The sequence below is a fragment of the Sphaeramia orbicularis genome, chromosome 10 (genome assembly GCF_902148855.1).
Source record: "Sphaeramia orbicularis chromosome 10, fSphaOr1.1, whole genome shotgun sequence".
Lineage (NCBI taxonomy): Eukaryota > Metazoa > Chordata > Actinopteri > Kurtiformes > Apogonidae > Sphaeramia > Sphaeramia orbicularis.
This window is the reverse complement of record NC_043966.1, coordinates 32,267,352-32,283,855: the sequence shown is the minus strand read 5'-3', so window position 1 is coordinate 32,283,855 and position 16,504 is coordinate 32,267,352. Positions and strand designations below refer to the sequence as shown.

General features: G+C 39.8%; 1 protein-coding gene across 1 annotated transcript; it reads left to right on the top strand.

Moving 5' to 3' along the window:
* The first annotated feature begins 427 nt into the window (after window positions 1-427).
* Window positions 428-15,650, top strand: neurl1b (neuralized E3 ubiquitin protein ligase 1B). Its single transcript, XM_030146410.1, has 6 exons — window positions 428-905; window positions 4,601-4,839; window positions 4,921-5,254; window positions 9,793-10,530; window positions 11,973-12,098; window positions 15,052-15,650. The coding sequence occupies exons 1-6, from the start codon at window positions 875-877 to the stop codon at window positions 15,297-15,299; spliced, it is 1,716 nt and encodes a 571-aa protein (XP_030002270.1). The 5' UTR covers window positions 428-874; the 3' UTR covers window positions 15,300-15,650.
* The last annotated feature ends 854 nt before the right edge of the window (window positions 15,651-16,504 follow it).

The following is a 16,504-nucleotide window of genomic DNA, read 5'->3' as shown; positions in this document are numbered from 1 at the left end:
CCTGCAGGCCATGGATCCTCAGAGAGCAGTGTGGTCCAGAAGACAGGAAACAGCTTGAGAGAAGCCCAACAGTCAAGGCTGTGGGAGGGTAGAGGATAGGGTGGGAAAGAGGGGATTTCCTCATATGCTGCTTGGACTTTAATCAAAACGGTCTTTATCTGGCTGTCCTAATATGAATATAAAATCAATCTGAGCGCATGATCTATATGTTACTGTAGGTTAACACAGGCATAGTGAAATGAGAATGGAAGTTGCAATATCCAGGTTTCTGTATTAATTTTAAGCACTTTAGGATGATACATGAGAGAAAATGTGTCGAACAACCACAGATGATTGTACAGTCTTCATGCTGTTATCAAAGTTTGCACCATACTGTCTGCACCAGCCTTTATATGCAAATCCACTGTCATCCTGTCATCCTGTAGATTACACACATCCTCTTCAAGCATGATGTTTGGTGACAGACCTATAGGCTATGCACTCATTAAGCTCAAACAGCAGGGTTTGAGTAAATTATTAAATGAATTATGCAGAGGCTGTGTGATGCTTTTGAGAGGGATCCCTGCTTACTGTGTCTTTAAAGTCGTGCAGAGGGGAGCCTATACTAAAGAAAGGAGGGGGCTGCTGTGCGCCAGTTGGAGGTGTCTGCCTGTCGCAGCGGCTCGGGGTTGACATTAAGAAGAGCGCGTCCATGCTTCAGCTTGGAGATAAAACGCAAAATTGAAGGCAGTGCTCCTAAAAAAAAAAATTGATCTTGGTTATTCTGAGCAGATACTCAAAGATAAGACGCACCAGATCGGAGATACATGGATGGACAGACGAGGATTGCAATCGGAATTAAGTTATCAGCCGGAGCGAGGAATTTCTGGAAATAATGGGGAATACGACACCTAAACCTTTAATAGGTGAGACTGCTTATTCGTTTTTTGTTTTATCTTATGGGTTTGTAACGCACATATGTAAGCTGCCTCTCCTCCTCACACAGCTCGGTCGAGGCAGATATACACATGGCTCGTCCTAATTCCTGTCGCTCTCTCTGCGTACAGACGCGCTTCCCATCACGGGGGAGCCGAGCGTGATTCCCAGGGAACAAGTCCAAAGCAGCGCTCCTGCAAATCCACTTTTTCTCCATCACTCTAAAAAAAAAAAAAAACAAAACAAAAAAAAAACAAATCAGTCATGCAGTACTAAAAAAAAAATGCTGAACTAAAGTGTGCACCACTATTAACAAATGTGACCTTATAATGTTATATTTATCATCATCATTATCATCATATATGTCTGATTTGCCAAATTAATACCTGTCAAACTGCTGGGAGTTTTACTATTATGCACAATCCATATCCAGTCTTACTCCTTGTTGCATGCTCCTTGTCACTTGCTGTAAACATATCAATATGCCTTTCATTTCATCCATTTTTCCCCCCCCTCCCTCATCTGCAAATGACATGCAGTATTATTTCCTGGTGTCAAATCTGCCTTATATAAAGTACTACCTCAAGTGATTGCCACTGAATTATTCCTACGACTTGATTGTCAGTACTGGTTCTTGCATAAAACTGTCATTACGAGCTCTCAGAAAATCACTTTATGAACCACTTTGTCATAACACCTAAGCACATTACTTGATAATCAGTTCCCCATATCACTTTGATTTAATGTCCTTCACACTCCCACGCCCCTAACAGACCCACTCGGTTAAATGATGTGGTTACTGCCACCAGAGCCAGCTGACGTAGGGTTTGGACTGAGAACAGTTAGTCACAGAAGAGCAGAAGCGCTGGCAGCTTGGGTCCTATTGCTTGCACTGTATGGTTTCAATTAACATGGAATTGATAGAATATCTGTGTTTGTTAATGTTGTGTTCGATGCACCAGGCAGTGCATGTTTGTTGTCTTCATTCCTTTTAATGCCCAGGCTGTTGGTGTGATGAAGAGGTGATGATGCCAGCTATAGGAGAAGAGCTTCTAGTGTTGTTATTGAGCTGCTCCTATTTCTTTTCATAACTTCTCAGAACAAAAATGCAGCAAAACACATCCTGACATTTCTCTAATTCCCTTAAATCCTCAAAGGCTTGTGTTTTGCTCTGCACATACAGCCTCAAGATATGTGAGAATAAAGAGCCTGATCATCTTGTGGCCGAAGATGACTCTGACGCAAGCGCATAATCAGTTTTACATTGTTAAAAGCTTTTCCTTTGCACAGTAATGTGTCATGTGCAGTCTTATGATTGCATTTATATATGTATAAGGCTTTTTCTTTCATCAGCATCAAGCTATGGAGACACAATTCCCACATTTCAGATATGACCCACCGGTGTCAAACGTGAAGAAAATAAATCGTGCGTTTTGTAGGATTTGTAGGGTTTGTTTTTGACAGTGAAACTCAGCCGAGGTGTGCACAGTGAAGGGGCCTCTGCCTTTTTCATGCCTTTTTAAGTGGAGTTGAAGTTTGTCTCATCAGTTTCCAGGCATACAGAGGTACTGTTTATCCTGTTCTCTAGTACTATTCATCTCGGTGGTCTTCACAAGGACGTTCAGGCACGGTATCATTTTCTCTTCACATCACATGGTGGGCTTTTTATAAATGCTTTAAAAAAGTTCACACACAAACAGGCTTGAACTAATGTCTGACATTAACCCATAAAGACCCAGTGCTACTTTTGTGGTAGTTCCCAAATGAATTTTCCTCTATATTTAACTTTTCTTAAGTGATTTATCACCATTTATTGTAACATTATCCTCTTTTACTTTGTGTTTTATCAGTGAAAATCACATATTGTTCTATATTTAATTTACTGATCATGGAGATGTTCATAAAAGCTCAAATTAAAATTGAAGGTTGTTATTACACAAGCAGAGAAAACTGAAGAAAAAGTGACTTTTTCTGCAAAGATATCAAAAACTGAGCATAAAACACATATCTCTATCCACTGTCATTTATCAAACTTTATGCGTTTTACTGTTGAATCAATGTTGTAGAAGATGACGGTGTTTCCACGTTCACTATGGAGCCTCTGAACATCCAAATGGGTCTTATCTGATGACCATGAAAAGATGACAAACTACATTTTACACCAGTTATTTATATGTATTGACAGAATTAGTGGATCAACAGGTTTTAAACATTTTAGATCAGTAGATGATTTTGATTGATGGTGGATGTTTAGGTCTTTATTGGTTAACCTCATGGTTTTAGTGATTATCTGTATCTCACTGACCAGTCCAGTGAGCCGTGACCTCTTGTGCTGTGCTTTTTTATTTAATAATGGCCTAAAACACCACTTTTTACCACAGACTCTCTGGACGTCTCTGAGTCAGATGCCTAAAGGCTGGTGTTCTTCACTATACAGTTTGACCAAAGTATATTTTAATCCCTCGAAAGCCAAATTCCCAGAGTAGCCTGAGTTGTGCTTAAAAAAAAAAAAACAGGGGCACCCACATGTCATTTGAGATGTTACAGATGTTCTTGCTGCCGCTTCATAGTTTAGAATATAATCAGTGATAATGTCTAATTTGGGAAATGTACTGTGGAACATTTCACTGAGTTATTGTCTTTACCCAGATCACAGTGAATTTTAAACAGAAATGTAATCACTACATGGCCCTGGGGGAGTAGAAACACCGCCTTCCTTTCAATACTGGATTGTAGCCAGTCTATACCATGAACAGTCATCTGCAGCTTTCATTATATTTAATATCAAAACCAAATAGTCCAAGATTCACTGTTTATCTTGTTTGATTTCTGATCTTTGCTAATTGGATGTTTAAGGCTGTGAAAACAAGCAAGTATGGTACTGACTCCAGTGAAGATGGGATTAAAGATGAAGCCTTTTATTGGGGTGTTTCTATACCGACCAGGCACCGTGTGATTCATTCTCCACTTCTGAAGATAACTGTGAGGAATGAAAGGGGCTATTCAGGGTTTGTTTATGCTGTAGGCCAAGGGTGTGTGTGTGTATCCCATAAATAAGAAGAAGATTTAACCCGCCCGTTGTCGATTTTCTTTAGATCTTTTTGATTATTTAGCCCTTTCCTAATACCCTTTTTTTTGTTTGAGCTAATATTAGCATTGCTCAAATCTGTCCTCATGTTATATAAGCCATCATGTTGTTGTACATTATTTTTCAGTAATATATACACATGGGTTTGGTCTAAATTTACAGAGTTATATTTCTGCGATATAAATGTTCCATATGGATGTGGTAAGGGGACTGAATTGGGACACTTTGCCTTTTTAACGCCGTAAATGTAGGTTACATGTTAAAAGAGACTCTTTAATGCACTTGTTGAGAGGAGTGGAGTGTCTTTATGGTGTCTGTGCGGGAAAGGAAATACCTCAGACTGTGGGCTCCTTTACAGAACTGGCCCCTGCTCTCTAAACCAACTGTCATGGACCACTTGCAAACGAGTTATAATATGCTGATATGTTGCCTCTTTTTACCAACAGCTGCCGTCTCTAACATTGTGGTTTTGACCTTGTCTGAGTCATAAAAGCAGACCTGCTGTTCACATACCAGGCTGTTCTGGAGTTGTGTTGATCAGGTCATTGATGGGGTTTCTTTTCTCTCACTGTGCCCTTGATATTTTCATGTCTACAGATGCGACTCTTCAACCCCGCCCAGTGGCAAACAGGCAGTACTACACCCTTCCTAACAATGGTGTGGAGAGACGCACCTCTGCTCCTCCAGTCAACATCAACGTGGAGTCACCTCGCTTTCACCCCCACGCCAAAGGCAAAAATATCAGGCTGGATGGGCAACTTCGCCGTGCAACACGCAAGAACAGCTTCTGCAACGGCATCACTTTCAGCCACAGGCCAGTGCACCTCTATGAGAAGGTATGTGCTCATCTCATGTGTCATCCACTGCAAAAGATAAAAACAGTCATAATTCAACAAAGTGTCATCCCCTTCCTGCAGGTGCGTCTCCGGCTGACCGGCGTGCACACGGGCTGGAGTGGAGCTCTGCGTTTTGGATTCACTAGCCTTGACCCCAGTGAGTTGGTTGCTACTGATATCCCCAAGTACGCTTGTCCAGACCTGGTGACACGACCCGGATACTGGGCCAAAGCTTTGCCTGAGAGACTCGCCTTGAAGGACAACATATTGTCATTCTGGGCTGATCGCCATGGACGGGTTTTCTACAGCATCAATGAAGGGGAGCCCATCCTTTTCCACTGTGGGCTCAGCATCGGCTGCCCACTGTGGGCCATCATAGACATATACGGCATCACTCAGGAGGTCACACTGCTTGGTGAGGAAAATATGGCAGTCTCTCTCTTTTGTTTCATCTTGTCTCATAACTCATCCCTTAAAGACCCATAACTATACTTTGGTAGCGATTGTTTCTCTACATCAGGGGTGTCAGACTCATTTTAGTTCAGGGACCACATTCAGCCCAATATGATTTCAGCTGGGCCAGACCATTAAAATAATAACTTAATAAACCTATAAAGAATAACTCCAAATTTTTCTCTTTGTTTAAGAGCAAAAAAGTGCAATTTTTACAATATTATGCGACATCTTCTCATTTTCGCATAACAGGCATAATATTGTTAAAATTACACTTATTTTTTGTTACACTTTTCCGGGTGTTTGTAATTGTTCAGATTATTAACATTTTTTGTGAAAAGATAGTTTGTTAATGTAAATATTTTCATGCAATTTTACTTTTTTCACACTGAAACAAAAAAGGAGAAAAAATTGTAGTTCATTTGGAGGTTAATTGATAGTATTTGACCTATCTGATCCACTTGAAATTAACTTGGTCTGTATGTGGCCTCTGAAATAAAATGGGTTTAACATCCTTGACTGTTATAATATCTTCAGTGTAATTTTTGTATTTCATAGTCATCCCTGGGCCACATGTTTGACACCCCTACTCTACATTTAAACTTTCTGAAGTGATTCATCACAGTATGTTATTATAATATGATCCTCCACATTTTGCTTTTTTTTTTTTTAATTTTTTTATTTTTTCTACATTTAATTTACTGACCATATATACAGGGGTTGGACAAAATAATGGAAACACCTAACATTGTGGCATCATAGAAGGTGTTTCCATTATTTTGTCCAACCCCTGTAGATGTTCATAAAGCTCAGGGTAAAGGGTTGTTATATCAAAACTAAGAAAACTGAAGAAAAAGTGAGTTTTTTTAATCAAAATATATCAAACTGAACATAAAAACAAGCATCTATAGCTATTGTCTTTTATCGAACTACATTGGTTTCACTGGTGAATCAGTGTTGCAGGATATAATGGTGTTTGCACTTTCACTATGGAGACTCTGAAAATCCAAAAAAGACAGATCTTAGGATGCTTACAAGCTGAGAAGCAACGTTTTACTTGATTCTTTTAGGTTTATTGATTGGATAAACATAAATATGATAAACATTTTAGATCAGTAGATGCTAATAGAGGCCAGTAACTGTCACTGAAATATATCCTATAAAACATTAAATGGGCATTTGTTTTCTTTTGACTTTTGACTGACTTCAAGAGTCAACCAGAAGGCCATTTATTTTGAACATGGCTTTGACAACCCTGAAACCACAGGAACTTATTTTTATAGTGTCCACACATTCACAGCTAATTTAAGCAGCTTCCTGAGAGTTCAGAGAGCAGCTGTGTGTAAAGCTCCACAGCAGCAGATTAGTTGGTGGGGCCTGTGGCTGCCCACCAACTCAAGGATCCACTAGCTCTGGGACAAAACTAGTCTGGGTTTGTCTAAAAAAACACACACTGAACAGACTTGACATGATGAGACGGACGCGGAGCAGGTTTGAATGTCGACCCCGATCTTTTAAACGCTTTCTCCGAACCCACCCTCACGTTCCCGCGCTTTGTTGCTTTATTCTGTCCTCTTTTCCATCACCCTCTCCCTTGTGGTTCCCTCTCGTTTTCATTGAGGCTGTTTATCTTCAGTTTGACAGGAGCTATGGCCATGTTTGGTCAAGGCGGCAGATCCCAGGAGCTTTGGTGAGGGGCCAGTGCTCTCAACTGCTCCAGCATCCCTAGAAATAGTAATAATGGAATGTATCATAAGTCAGAGGGGACTACTAGCACTACACTTGTTTATATTAAGCCTTAATAGATAGATTTCAGCCGTACTATGAACCGTGTGCATAAACATAGCAGAGGAGAGCTCATGTAACCAATATTTTATATTACTTAATAAATATTATATTAGATTTTGTAATCATACTGAAAAATTCAGAGGAGATGAGGCGTGGAATATTAAGGAAAATTTCTTGGTTCGTGAGAGATAAAATGATGGCTCAGAATATTTAATTCAGCAAGTATGTATAAAGCTGACAAAGTCAATGTTGTTATTTTTTCTCTTATTTATTGGTTGAAGTGTCAAGTGAAGTGTATTAACTAATAAACTGTCAGAGAACAGTAGTTGGAAATGGATAAGCACATAGTCACAATACTGCATTTAAAAGACAGCAGAAATACATATGAATGCAATAATATGTAAATACAGTAAATAATTCAGAATGTTGTTACTTAATCTACATCTATACAGAACTGTCAAAAGTATTATCGCCACCATTAGCTTTGTTGGTTTTGCAGGGTTGAAATGAGCATACATATTTATTTCTCATTCATTCTTCTTCAAATATAACAAGTAAAACAGCAAAGATGTGCCATAGAAGACACACAACAGACTGAACTAAATGGGATGTAAAGGTTTAAGTCAGCATTTAGTGTGACCCCTGACCCCATGACAACAAGCAACACAAACAGTAAGAAACATCTGACATGTGTTGAATGAAACCTGGTATAAAACATCAGCAAATTAACGCAATAAATCTCATAGTGTCTGAACAAAAGGGTTAAAGACATGTCAAGTGTAAAAGGGAGGTCACACTAAGTATTACCGCTTATTTATAGAAGATATTTGTTCCTGAAACCTCTTTTTACAGCTGTTCATGCTTCACATATGTCAAGATTAAATCATAATACAGAGACTGGGAAAAACTTTACTAAACCAACAAACCTAATGTTAGCCCAGACTTTTACACAGTACTGCATATAATAAGGAGCAGAGGTGTGACGATTGGCATTAACAAGAAAAACCCTGTGTAATCAAAACATGTTAATTTCTGATTGCTTCACAGACAAATAAACACACAGGAAATGTTCTAAAGGGAAATAACTTTATTAAACTAAAAAAACATAATGTTGGCCTCGGACTTTTACGCAGTTCTGTACATGATCATTTGTCCATCAAATATAACCCTCCCCCCGCGCGCGAAGGGGAAGCGAGGAGTATTGTTTTTGGTATAGTTTGTTTGTTTGTTAACACTCTAGCAGCAAAGCTATTGGTTGAATTCATACCAAATTGGGTTTACAGACTGCCATTGACCCAGAACGGATGTGGTTACATTTTGGGAAAAGTAGGTCAAAGTTTAAATTTTTAATGAATTTTTTAAATCTTTTTTTTTTTTTTTTGCAGTTTGTCATACTTATGTATTTTTGGTCAAGGAACAGACTAGTGAAAAGGACAAGTTGATAGGACCAATATTTTTAGGAGATATTAATAATTTTGGAATACAATAGCCTGACACTCACGTTGCTATACCCAGAATGCTTTGGTGGTGACTGCTGGACAAATGTGGTACAGCATGCAGGAATACACAACAGCATACAAACTACCACATAGAACCCATGATCCCCACAGGTCAATGCGCTAGTTTATTTATAATGGACAAAATTTAACATGTCTGTAGCAACAAAATTATTGGTTGAATTCATACCAAATTTACTTTACAGACTACCAGTGACCCAGAATGGATCTAATTACATTTTGGGAACAGTAGGTCAAAGATAAAAATTTTTTAATGAATTTTTAAAATCTTCTCATTTATTTATAATATGCAAAATATGTGCAAAGGGTGGGGTTTATTGTGCCTGGCACCATTTGTTAAAAATTGTATTGTAGTCACAAAAAAGCACATATAGCAAATGGACCTGCATGGAGATAAAACATCCAAGAATGTAATGAAGCTCAGTGATCCTGGTCAGGGATGGTTTGTAAAATGTTAAAATAAACAAATAAATTATTTTTTTAAAAGGAAAGGAAAGGATGGATGGATGGAGCGTGAGATTGACAGACGGATCGGTGCAGTGTCTGCAGTGATGCAGTCGCTGTACCGGTCGGTTGTGGTAAAGAAGGAGCTGAGCCGAGAGGCGAAGCTCTCGATTTACTGGTCAATCTACGTTCCTACCCTCACCTATGGTCATGAGCTTTGGGTCATGACCGAAAGGACAAGATCCCGGATACAAGCGATCGAAATGAGTTTCCTCCGTCGGGTGGCTGGGCGCACCCTTAGGGATAGGGTGAGGAGCTCAGTCACCAGGGAGGAGCTCGGAGTAGAGCCGCTGCTCCTCCGCGTCCAGAGGGGCCAGCTGAGGTAGCTCGGGCATCTGTTTCGGATGCCTCCTGGACGCCTCCCTGGGGAGGTGTTCCGGGCATGTCCCACCGGGAGGAGACCTCGGGGAAGACCCAGGACACGTTGGAGAGACTATGTCTCTCGGCTGGCCTGGGAACGCCTCGGGGTCCCCCCGAAAGAGCTGGAGGAGGTGTCTGGGGAGAGGGAAGTCTGGGCATCCCTGCTTAGACTGTTACCCCCGCGACCCGGCCCCGGATAAACAGTGGATAATGGATGGATGGATGGATGGATGGATGGAAAGGAAAGGAAAGGACTTGATCTTATTTGGGGTAAATGACATGACACTATATGTAAACCATGTATTCATATTGTCCATCTGTTCTTCCACAGAAAGCACGTTTGCTGAGAGTGTTGGGTCCAGCTGCCTGAGTGCAGCCCGTCTGAGTGCCTACCTGCCCCAGAGTAGCCACGACTCGGCCAATTACAGCAACAATCAGCTGGAGAACAACCAGGCTGCTGCCAAGATGGCCGACCTGCAGCTCAATAACTACACTCAGCTCATCCCCTGCTGCTCCACCACCTCGTCCTCCTCCACACCGTCCTCATCTTCTTCCACTGGATTCAACGTCCCCAGGGTGGTCCGGGGCCTTCCATCCCCCCTGGACAGTGACTTGCACTTTCACCCTGTGCGTGGCTCAGATGTCATACTGTCTGCAGACCGTTCAGCCGCCTGCATTCACTTTCTGGACAGTAGTCGGACTCTGGTGTTCAGTGACCGGCCGCTGCATTTGGGTGAGACTTTGTACGTGGAGGTGGGTCACCTGGGCCTGCCCTACTTTGGAGCGTTGTTGTTTGGTTTAACATCATGTGACCCAGCTAGTCTGCACGCCGCAGACCTGCCGGCAGACCCTGAGGTTCTCCTGGACCGTAAAGAGTACTGGGTGGTCCACCGGGGCTTCCCCATGCCTTGTTCTGGAGATGTGCTCAGTTTCAGCCTGCTGCCCACTGGAGAGGTGCACTATGGGGTTAACGGGGTGGGACGTGGCAGGCTGCTCTGTGTGGACTCGTCTCAGGTCCTGTGGGCCTTTTTCACCCTCCACGGGGCTGTCAACAGACTCAGGATACTAGGTAAGACCAGTCTGGAGGCTGAGTGTATTACTGCACCCAAAACCATTTATACTGAGATGGTATCAAGAGCAACAACAGATCTTTTCGCTTGTTGTTATTACATGAAATGAGAAATAGATTAATTGCAAATGGAATTCAATTAGAATACTGAGTGCTTAAAGCTACAGGGGAAAATCAGGGTGAAAGCACACCAGATACCTATCTGCCATGCTGCCTCTGTGACAAGACTCAGACTACAGCAGCTGAGTCACGTCTAGCAAAGCCGAGATAGAGATCGGTAATTAAAGCTGTCAGTCACATGTTGAACCAACCTGCCTCTGTGAAAACAGCCAGAACTGACCAAAATCGTGCAGTGCAGTGTAGATTTTCCACACAGATCAGAGGAATTTTCTTGTCAGATGACTTAACTCACAATGTACTGAAAGGTAATTATATCAATCAATCTGTCCAACTATATTATAGACTTAAGTAAAAACAACTGAGATGTTAAAATAATAACTGCAGAAGAATATAGAATATGTACCCACTGATGTCTGAAAGCTACAGCTAAAACAATAATGTTTGGCATATTTAAACCATTTATCGTCAGCCTGTTCTGGAGCCTGTTCAGCTCATGTAACTGATTTTTTCCCAGACAAGAGGAATGCATTTGAGTGGTTTATGTCTGCATGTGGCTGTGCACTTTGGAGCTGGGACCTTCTGTCTTATTCCCACTCCTCCCACATGAACTCCTATCAATGCAGAACCCGTTTTCAATTATTATGGATTTAACCCTGTAAAGCCTGAACCATTAAATCATTGACAGAAAATGCCAGTTCTTTGAAACTGGAAACTTTATTGGTCCTTCTGAACAACCCTAACTTTTTTTTTTTTCAAACATCAATTTCCTTGTATGATTTTCAGTTTTGTATCAAAATTGATACGTTGGGTCTCAGTGCTCATATTTTATTATTTTTGAACAAACAAAAACATAATATAACACAAACATGTCTAATAAATTGATAATTCCTTTTCAAAATTGGCAAAGTTCTGCCTCCTTCCTCATTAATGACAATGTTGTTGTGTCACTGGAAAGGCCTCTGGTGAATGAATTCCTCCCCCCTGGTGGATTATCCGTCTATTGCATGTATCTAATTATATACATCAGGCTTTCAAGAAATAAATATCACACTGATCACGTAGAGGGCTTCAAAACTCACGTATCAAATATGATATGTTTGGCGTTATAGGGTTAACAACCCCACGCTCAAGCAGCACTAACTAAAATAAAACCACCATGAAACTCCAAAGGTGCATATCTAATCCAACTGGTTCTGAGTGGTTGGTCCCAAGCTCTGAATTTAGGTTGAAATCCCTTGTTTAGTTCAAGGACATGTGTGGAAATGATGACATGAGTCTAAGTATCTGTGGTTTGTTTATATGTATTTATCGTGGTGACACAGGAACACTGCAATCAAGTCCTCCCTCCACATCTCCCAGTACTTCTCAGAGCAGCAGCCCAGACGACAGTGACTCAGACCTGGCGTTCAGTGTCAACAGATCCTCCTCTGCCTCCGAATCCTCTCTGGGTAGGTTTCCAACCGATGACAGCACTTAGGCTATGTTCTTGCGTAAATATACACGCCACTTTTAATTGGCGTGTTATCTGTACGGATTATAAGATTTCCGCATGTATGTTCACGCCGCGTCAAATACAACGCGATTAGCAGTTAGGGTTTAGTTTAGTTTATTAGTTTAGTTTATTAGTTTATTATATCGGGGACAATCCGAATTAATCAACTATATCAATAACAGTAAAAAGAGGCAGCTTTAGCCAACATGGTTAAGTATCCTGCTGTAGTCCCCTGATGACAATAGGCATCCTAAAAAAACCCAATATATTACAGCACATTCATTAAAAAGAGAGAGTTAAGACAGCTAATATACTAGATAAATCGATAAAGATAAAAAAGATAAAAGAGAACAGTGAAACATCAGTACATTCATACAGAGACAGCACACAGGGTTAGCGGTTACTGATATGTAAATCAAAAATGTTGGCATAAGTTGACACGCGATCAAATGGCATTGATTAACATGCAAAAGGATGAAAATGCGTACGTATAGCATGCCAAATGCCATAAAAACTGACGTGACATACAACGCAATTTCATGAGATCTGTCTGACAGCAGGTCTTAATGCACAATTTGGATTTTTTGGTGAAATCCGATTTTTTTGTGTGCTTGTTCATATTACACATTAAATGCAACTCAGTTTTGGGTATCAGCTGAATGCGACCCTGAAATGACCCGCATGTGCAAAAAATGTCCTGATATAATATGTGAACATGCAGGCACGCACTGTGTTAACGGAGGTAAGTATGTATTTCCCGCCACACTGTTCTGTTCTGTTCACAATTCATTCACAAATCATTTAAAATAAGTATGCAGCTTGTATTTATAATTTACAGCAAGATATGATTTTGTAAAAAGGGTAACCCCAGAAGCATTGCAAAATATCAGATATGTATCAGATTTAGGACTGCATATGAAAGTGGCCTGGGTCGGATTTGAAAAAAATCTGACTTGTGCTGTTCAAACTGGCTTTAACAGATCGGATACAGGTCACATATGGGCAAAAAAATCGGATTTGGGCCACATTTGCCTGCAGTCTGAGCGCAGCTTTAGAAACTTTCACATGATCCCTGCAGAGGTGTTTATAGTTTTCAGTTGCAGTAATTCCTGACGGACACTGTTAATTTCTTTAGTAATGATTTAGCACACATTCTAAATTCAGATCAATCTTTTAACCCTTTAACCGCTGAGACATTAAAACAGGTAAATGTCCTGCTGTGAATTTGCGTTTGTAGAAGTGTCATTAAAGCTGCTGTGAGTATGTGTTTGTGTTCCTTATGTTCAGTGGTTTTGTTTTACTGTGTGTTTTAGGGTCAAAACAGGACGGAATAACAGAAAAAACAAAGAGAGGAATTGAAGTTTGACAGGTTTTTACTAAATAAGGCACTCAGATTGTACATCAGTAAGAGATTTAGGATGGTGAACATGAACTGTGAACTGGAACACACTGAACAACAAGTATTTGACCCTTTTATGCATGAATTATGAGGTCCTTAATCAAGATTTTTTTCCTGACTGTTTTTATTCCTCTTTAGGCATGAAAAAAACAATGTGATTTTGTTTTTTGTTTTTTTTATGAACCTATTTTCCATAGTGCTACAAATATGTCCACTCAGCTGAACACTGTTCGTTTATTTTTTAAGCAAAGAAACATGCATTTACTGACATACTGTGTGTAAAATATGAAATAAAAGCATTTTTAACCCCCTGAGACCCAGCAATGCATTTCTGTCCTCTGTAGGGGACAAAAGTTTGACAGTTTTACTTAAAAAAAAATGCTGTCCATTGTAAAGGACATCCCATTTAAAGAAAAAAAAAAAAAAAGTCTCAGAAAAACAAACAAACAAACAAACAAAAAACTGTTGCATTATGTAGTTTCCAATCAAGACAATTGTTAAATGGAAAAAAGCTAAAATTTTCCCTTTCCTGGGACTCAGGAGGTTAATGCTGTTAATATGATGTTTTGTCACATTTTAACATACTCTAATATTTGTTATTACTCACTTTACGGAGATAATATGCAAAAACAAAAAACAAAAAACCTTTTTGTTAAAAAAAACCCCTGTTAATTACAGTCTCATAACAATAACAAGGAACTAATTTACAGTCAAACATGTTCCTGCAGATCAGGAACAGCAAAGTTACAGCAGTTATATAGATTGTAGTGTATGGGATGGTGCATAAGCGTCCACTGTGTCGGCTGATATGGAACTAAAACCATAAAATCCATGAATATACAAAAGAACACCATTGAATAGCTGTCCACTGGAGTGACCAGTATGCATGAAAGGGTTAAATTTAGGCCCAATAGTTTTTGTTTTGGGGCTCTTTTTTTCTAAATCAGTTCTGCTGCTTTATAGGCACCTGGTTGAACTCCAACATGGTCAAAACTCAGTGAAAACAAAGCAAAAAAAAAAAAAAAAAAGGAAAATCACTACAACACTGCAAAAAACACAAGGAAAACAGTATATAAAAAAAAAGTCCAAACCCTCTATTTTTATTTATTTTTATTTTTTTTACAGTGAGTCAGTCTCACTCACTGCTCTGCGTTTTGCCACAGATCTCAGATGTCTATGGAAAGAATAAGGTCTATTCTATCCGCACGTTTTGAAATTTTTGCTATTGAGCAAATGGTTGGATTGTGAGAAATATTAAAATAAATCATACATATAGAATGCTCACCACAGACATGCCAGGGGTTAAAGGGTTAACCTGGAATTTTGTATGTGATGTGGTTCATAAATAGATAAAACCCCTCAGTGCACATGCATGGACTGATAAAAGGCAGACAATCTAAAGGAAGCTGTAGGAGGACAAAGCAGGGACATTAGTCATCCATGTTCATGCGTTCATGTCTGCTCCATTTCAAACCATGCACATGTTGTTTCTTTCTTTCTGTTCCTCTAGTGACTGCTCCCAGCTCCCCACTCAGTCCTCCGGTTTCTCCTACCCTCACTGCCTCCGAGCTGCCGCCTTGTGGTAAAAATGGAGAATGCACCATTTGCTTCGACCACGAGGTGGACACTGTCATCTACACCTGTGGACACATGTGTCTGTGCAACGACTGTGGGCTGAAGCTGAAGAGACAGATCAACGCCTGCTGTCCGATATGCAGGAGGCCGATCAAAGACGTGATCAAAACCTATCGGCCGTGACTGACGCGTGTTTAAACCTTAGGTGCTGTGACTTCTGGATGCCACCTGCTTTCTCTCTCAGGCTCGGTTGGACGTGGATCTTAACTCTGGAGATTTGCCACACCATGCAGGACAGAATTGTGCCTAAGGGAATATTTCCATTTAATATGGGTAATCATTTCTAGAGGTAGATGAATATTAGGCTTAGGTAGAACTGTGATGATGCTCATCTACATTGACTGCATAATTGCCTGTCATACTCTATGTGGACAAAAGTATTGGGACAAGTTGAATACAGATGTTTCTTTTCTAACAGGGGTCTGGGATATAAAACAATAATGACAATTATCTATTGTGATAAATATCATTGCATTGCACTGGTTGCTTTTGTTTAAATTGTTATCTTTGCTTCCAAAATGTCTCACAGATGGTTATACTTAATTTCTCTCAACGCTGATTTTTTTTTATTGATGACTAGGATTTTGAATGTTCTACCTCTAAATTTTTAAAATATTTTTCATGCTCTGACTGTACATAATAATTTTCTACCACAACTAACCATCTACTTTTCTTCACATCTCACCATTAAACTTTAAGGAAATATTGGTGTTTATAAACTATATGATCAAAAATATTGGGACACATCATGGCTACAGCATGTAAGGTGTCCTGTTCATGCTGATTTGACATATAAACATCAATATTAATAATCAATATGATAATATAAAACTATTTTATGACATTTGTCATTATTGTTTTGTAGCCCAGACCCCTGTTAGAAAAGAAACACCTTAATTCAACGTGTCCTGATACTTCTGTCCATAGAGTGCATTTCTTAGGCAATTATGCCAAGAGGCAAACAAAATGTGAGCTTCTATATTTTGACTAAATAAGAAGACTACATGCACCTGTTTTGTATTTTCCATGTGATTTCTCTTCTTTCACAGAAATTATTTGTATTTGCTGAGCAGAAAACCCTGCTGTGAATATTTTTTTCCGTACCCTCATGTTCCCAGATCTATGTGTGCTTCAGCAGAATATGCCGACCGTAGTATCTGACTCCTAGTGCCTTAGATTTTTGTCACATTTGTGTCCAAGTAATTATGCTACCAATCCTAGCCATATTTTCAGTGTATTGTGCTGAAGGTCTGTGGTAAGAAGGCCACAAAGATACAGAGGTGTAAAAAAAAAAAAAAAAAATAGTGAAAGGGTGTAAATGTATGGCA

What these genes read in the sequence shown, in the direction of transcription:
- neurl1b (XM_030146410.1), top strand. Translation starts at nt 875, where the DNA reads ATGGGGAATACGACACCTAAACCTTTAATAG. An exon ending in CAACAGACTCAGGATACTAG is followed by an intron (nt 10,531 to 11,972) that starts GTAAGACCAGTC and finishes GTGGTGACACAG; the next exon opens with GAACACTGCAATCAAGTCCT. An exon ending in TGCCTCCGAATCCTCTCTGG is followed by an intron (nt 12,099 to 15,051) that starts GTAGGTTTCCAA and finishes CTGTTCCTCTAG; the next exon opens with TGACTGCTCCCAGCTCCCCA.